This window comes from Sinocyclocheilus grahami, unplaced genomic scaffold (genome assembly GCF_001515645.1).
Source record: "Sinocyclocheilus grahami isolate Dianchi unplaced genomic scaffold, SAMN03320097.WGS_v1.1 scaffold1421.1, whole genome shotgun sequence".
NCBI lineage: Eukaryota > Metazoa > Chordata > Actinopteri > Cypriniformes > Cyprinidae > Sinocyclocheilus > Sinocyclocheilus grahami.
The window spans coordinates 177,526-182,799 of NW_015506600.1; the positions used below are offsets into that span (position 1 = coordinate 177,526).

General features: G+C 37.4%; 2 protein-coding genes across 2 annotated transcripts in view; one reads left to right on the forward strand and one right to left on the reverse strand.

Annotated features, from left to right (window-relative positions):
* Positions 1-501, forward strand: part of LOC107570142 (uncharacterized) — a 21,783-nt gene extending 21,282 nt beyond the window's left edge. The window contains exon 9 of the mRNA XM_016256342.1: positions 424-501. Within this exon, the coding sequence (XP_016111828.1) occupies positions 424-485 (62 nt within the window). The 3' untranslated portion in view covers positions 486-501. The remainder of the gene's footprint in view (positions 1-423) is intronic.
* Positions 502-1,282: 781 nt separating this feature from the next.
* On the reverse strand, positions 1,283-4,939 carry LOC107570146 (elastase-1-like). Its single transcript, XM_016256345.1, has 8 exons — positions 4,859-4,939; positions 4,618-4,706; positions 4,155-4,255; positions 3,857-3,982; positions 2,005-2,141; positions 1,775-1,917; positions 1,524-1,673; positions 1,283-1,388 (listed from the first exon to the last, which is right to left on the reverse strand). Exons 1-8 carry the CDS (start codon positions 4,896-4,898, stop codon positions 1,377-1,379), a joined length of 798 nt encoding a protein of 265 aa, XP_016111831.1. The 5' UTR covers positions 4,899-4,939; the 3' UTR covers positions 1,283-1,376.
* Between the last annotated feature and the right edge of the window lie 335 nt (positions 4,940-5,274).

A 5,274-nucleotide genomic window follows, 5' to 3' on the forward strand; every position in this document is an offset into this window, starting at 1 on the left:
ATACTGTATATATAGTTCCATTTGGTGGCATTAATGGTGCAGAAATTAAATATTCCAACTTTACATTTAAATTACATATAAATACGTTTTCTATGGTGTTTATTCATTTTAGTGTGATTGATTAGAAATGCTTCGCTGTGTCCGAAATTGCATAATGTCTGAGTAGGTAATACTTTACGTTTCGTGAAGAACTAACTTACTGACCATTGAAAAAAGGTTATTTTAATAGTATAAACACTATAGTTCGAATATAATCGAGACATACATTCGCCATATTGTCATTGTCACCAGCTTTAGTTGCGTTGCTTCACTGCCATTCATAACTCCAATCCGGTTTCAAACAATATCATCGGTGTTGCTTATCTTTTCATGTTAGCATTTAATGTAGCTGTAACCTTCCGTGATTTCTTTGTTTTCTTGCAGAGAGTGAAAGAAATACGGACTTTGGGCCTGACCAGGAAGGTATCCCCCTGGTACAAAAATGAAACTCGCAACAGAAATAGTAACTGTGAACATAACTGAACAGTTTTAGAGAGTATTGCACATTTTGTATGGTATTACATACACATTGGGATTATACATACCACCACACAATTAATGTAATTTTGTTGAAAATGACTACAGTCCTCAATTTGTTAGCAAATGGACCTTATACAATAAGTACTGTATGTTTTGAAAACACTATATTTAATTGGAATTTGTCATTATCACTATTACTGATGTGCTAATGAGCGTGCTTCAGGTTTTGTTGCCTCTTTTGTTTTCTTTCAATTATCTTGTTTTTTCTCTCCTCCAGTATCATAAGGTTTTGTTTAATAGCTATAATAGTGTTGTCTTGTTACCAAAAAGTCAGTACCAATACCAGTAAAATTCCAGTTATCTGTACGAATTCCGATACTATAGCACATCTATTGTAACTAATTTATTTAATAATCTTCTTATGTTTTATTTTGAAAGTGGATGTACTTTGAGGGTTCGAATGTTTATGGTGAGAGTTTTTGTATTGTATCTCATGCTGCTCCCTTTTGAATGATTCTCCTTTTTCAATATTACCTTATTTGAAAGATTGGATGGTTATTTTTGTTTTCTTTTTCTTTTGCAATATTTGACCAGTTTAAATAAAACAGGTGTTACAGCTTGTTCAACATCTGTGTTCATGTAAGATAAAAGCAATAATAAAACCTTGCATAATTAAGTGCACCACTGAATTTATTTAATGTTTTTGATCAAACTGGATTAAACAAGGACACAATCTTGAAAATGATTCAAAAGCAGCCCAAGATTAGATGAAAAGTTTATTGTATTTTTGGCCATTGCAGATGTTAAAACTTGCTAAATGGAGGATGTTTTTCTTTCATCGTCTCAGTTTTTCCTGCTTATCCAATGATCTGAAATGAACAAAATGGCACAAGAAACATGAAAAGGAACTAGTATTATAATATACAGTCGTGATCTTTATTGTTTGTTAATTATAAATGTAAAGTTTATTATAATGATGATGAGATCTTATGAATTGCACTTACGCCACTAATCCAGCTGGTGTAGGCAGACACACGGGTGAAGACTGTTGGCTTCTTGGTGGTGTTACAACCCAATGAAGACACAAAGCTGGTCACTCCGTGGACAACGTACTGACCGCTGACCTGACAGTTCAGAGGGCCGCCAGAGTCACCCTAAAAACACCACAAGAGCAGCCAAAATGAGACAGTTTACTGCATTACCAAATACCTTCTCACAAGAAATAGTTCATGATCTGTTTGAGAGTCTTTCGTACATTACATCCAGAGTCGCTTGCGCCACCAGCGCAAACCATGGTGTTCTTCACGGTGCTTCCCCACCAGTCGCTACGAGTGCAGGTACTGTAGTCGACCACGGGCAGATAGGCCTGTTTCAGCTTAGCTGAGAGTGACCCCCCAGCTGCATGAAGATCAGAGGAGAGAAATGAGACAGAAATTATTTCAGGCAACATCATGGCTGATTTGTTGTACTTGAAGCTAAACTGACTGGATGTGAGGCCCCAGCCGGTGATGTAACAGGGGTTGTTGTTGGGCAGAACCTGTCCAGAGGGTGGCAGGGTGGCCAGCTGCACATATGAGTTCAGAGAGGCGCTGGAGGACAGGCGCAGAAGGGCGATATCATATCTGAAATGCACAGAATGGACAGTCTACAAGTTAGATTTCACACATTTATCATGCTAGGGGGCGCTATAACATTAGAAAATCTTTGATACAATCATGTATGTTGTGCTGATGCGTGTAATTGTACATTTATGTTGCATTAACATTAGGTCTAAATGTTGATACAGTCAAGTAAGCGGAAATTTTTTTATTGTAGATATATTGTATATGCTGTGTCAAAGTTATATTGCATGATTGTTGATATATATGATGTTGAAATTAGTGTATTTTATGTGTTAGGAATAATTACTCAGCTGGTCATTGTTCCCAAACAGCAATTTTTAAATATATTTCAAAATATACAAAAATGTATATATATGTATTAAATATTTACAAAAAAAAATATTTTCATAAATATATTTACTATCAGTCTATTTTTTGTACATTTTTGAAAATACATTTTATAAATATAAATAATAAATTTTTAAAGCATTTATTATATATTTTGCCCTATGTATTTCAATACAAGAAAATACCCACATAGGCCACACATTTTACAAGACTCAAAAAAACAAACATGAAACACTTAAATTAAATAATTTAAAAATATATAATTTTTTTTTATCTGTAGCCTATATTATATTAAAGCAGACTAGCAACAAGAACACTGCAACAATATACGTTAATACTACTGAAGAATTCCTCCGAGGTCATATTTCGTTGTATGAAACGAAATAGCCTAGCGCGAAGCGATACAAGAGACATGAAAGTAGCCACGAACAGATACAGTACAAATGTTGCTATGGAGTAATGGTTGCTTGACAGTTATTAATTAGCAAATCTCTGACAGCTGAATTCCACAATTGACCAGTCACAATCAAGCATCGAAGAACTGTCAATATAGTTGAATATGTTGCGTTAAAGTTAAATTGCTGAGGAAGGGAGATATAATAAGGTTGTAATAGTTGTTGATACATTTGTGTGCTGAGTTGTGTCAATATAGTAGCCTGCTTTTTGTGTTCGTTAAAGTTATGTAGCTATAATTGTCCATACAGTCGAGCGTGTTGAGTTAAAGGTGGGGTAAGTGATTTCTGGTAGCCAATGTTGATATTTCAAATCACCAAAACAAACACACCCCTACCCCAAAAGGGCCTCGCCCCTATTTTGATAGTTCCGCCCCACAAATACGTACGCAACCCAGGCAACGATTAGTTCTGTGAAACAAAGCAAAACTCCTTATAATCAGTGATGCTGTCTACACTGGATGCGGCGTGGCGCGACACGACACGACACGACACGACAAATCTGTACTGTACCGTATTGACACAAATTTCAAATGATTTTCAATGGTCGCTTTGTCGCATCCAGTGTAGACAGACTTTAGCTGTTGCGGCGCGGTGCGACTCGACAACTGTCGCGTCTGGTATAGACACGTTGTAAGCCTTCTTTTGTTCCGCAGACGTTTTCCTCTTTTGTTTTTTATCCGCCATCTCTATCTTTCTGTCCTTGCTCGGCTCGGCTAATGACCGTCCTGTGCACTGAACGCTCTCTCCTCAGCATCATGAGAAGACACGCCCCTTACTGCTGATAGGCTACACGTTTGTTTTGGTACTCCGCCCGACTTTTCTGAAGCGTTTTTGAAAAAATACATACCCCACCTTTAAAGTTATACGTGTAATTATATATTGAGTATAATTGTCGCCACAGTCATGTATGTTGTGTAAGTAATGTTTACATACCCAGAAGCCACATTGTTGCTGTTCCAGTTAGGGTGGACGTAGACGTTGCTGACGCTCATGTACTGCTCGCGACCCTCCTGGGAGTAGATGTCGTGGTCACCCAGGACAACACGCCAAGTTCTCGAGCTGCACAGGAAACACATTTAAGTAAACAAGGGTAATGTTAGGAAACAAGCGTACACTTGACTGCGACAATCATATGAAAGTGAGAAGGAACTTTATACTGTATGTGATCTCTCAGATTTTTCAGATGTGTTTGTTGTTTTTTAACAATCTAGATACAGAAAGCTTTCATTACGTGTCAACGCAGTGGGCAGCAGTCATCACCCAATTAGCTCTGATCAGAGTCCCACCACAGGTATGATAGTAGCTGCCGCCAGACAGGTACTGGAGAGAGATCTGGGAAAGAGGCAATGAATTTGTTAGAATCAGAAGATTTGAGGGGGAAAACAATAAAAATGCCCTCATTTCAATATGAGTGGTCTTTGAAACTTGATTAAAATAACCCAGCAAGTAGACCGGATTTAATTCCTGCTGAAAAATGCAGCTTGAAATGGTTTTACTTGGTATCAAGCTGGTTTTTAACGATCATTCTGATGCCAACCTGCCCTCTTTGTCAAGATGTTAGTGCAACAGCAACTAACCTTCAACTATATTAAGAAAAATATCTTGACCACCTTAACCTTGTACAACCATATCCATTTAGAGGTGGAGAAACACCAAAACAGCTTATTTATTGCGTTATTGTTAAGATGTTTTACCTGCCAAGGCCAAGAGTTGGGTCTTGCCACCTCTCCACCAACGACCCTCTCCTCAGGGGCCTCCTCCAGATATCTGGGCTCAGCCAGCGCTGGATACAAAAAACACACTTAGACATGCTCATAGTTTGAGTTCATATAGACTCAATTTTTAAAGTTCTGAGTATTGCATGCATTTGTTAAATTAGCAAACTCTAAGCTAAATGCAATTGATTCTCTCAATAGAAACAGACAAATGTCTTACCCAGGGCGACCAGCACGCTCAACAACAGGATCCTCAGCATGTTTGCAGTCTGTTTGGATGTTCTGCACTCTGAACACTCCTGTCATCCGTATATATGTGCCCGCAGAAGTTCACAGAACAGGTGTTTTCTCATGGCTGATGCCCACAGGTGTGTGAATCCCACAGATTTCACCACTGCCAAGGTCAATGTGCCAGTTGCAGAATAAACTTTTTTATCTAGCTTGACACAAATGCTTGACCTGTATTAACTTTGAGTTAGTTCATTTCAGTATTACTCTTGTGCTTCTTATATAAAGTTCCTGCACAGTATAATTGAAAGTGCTCATTTTAATGTTTTTTTTAAGTTTTAACAAAAGTTGTAAAAAAAATTTTGCAATTTTATTTTTAATATATATATTTTTTTTCATTAGTTCTTT

Excerpts from the sequence above, each read along its gene's own strand:
- LOC107570146 (XM_016256345.1), bottom strand. The coding sequence starts at position 4,898 with ATGCTGAGGATCCTGTTGTTGAGCGTGCTGGTCGCCCTGG. Across the intron at positions 4,707-4,858 it reads GAGCGTGCTGGTCGCCCTGG|CGCTGGCTGAGCCCAGATAT; the intron begins GTAAGACATTTG and ends TTTTGTATCCAG. Across the intron at positions 1,918-2,004 it reads CGGCTGGGGCCTCACATCCA|CTGGGGGGTCACTCTCAGCT; the intron begins GTCAGTTTAGCT and ends ATCTTCATGCAG.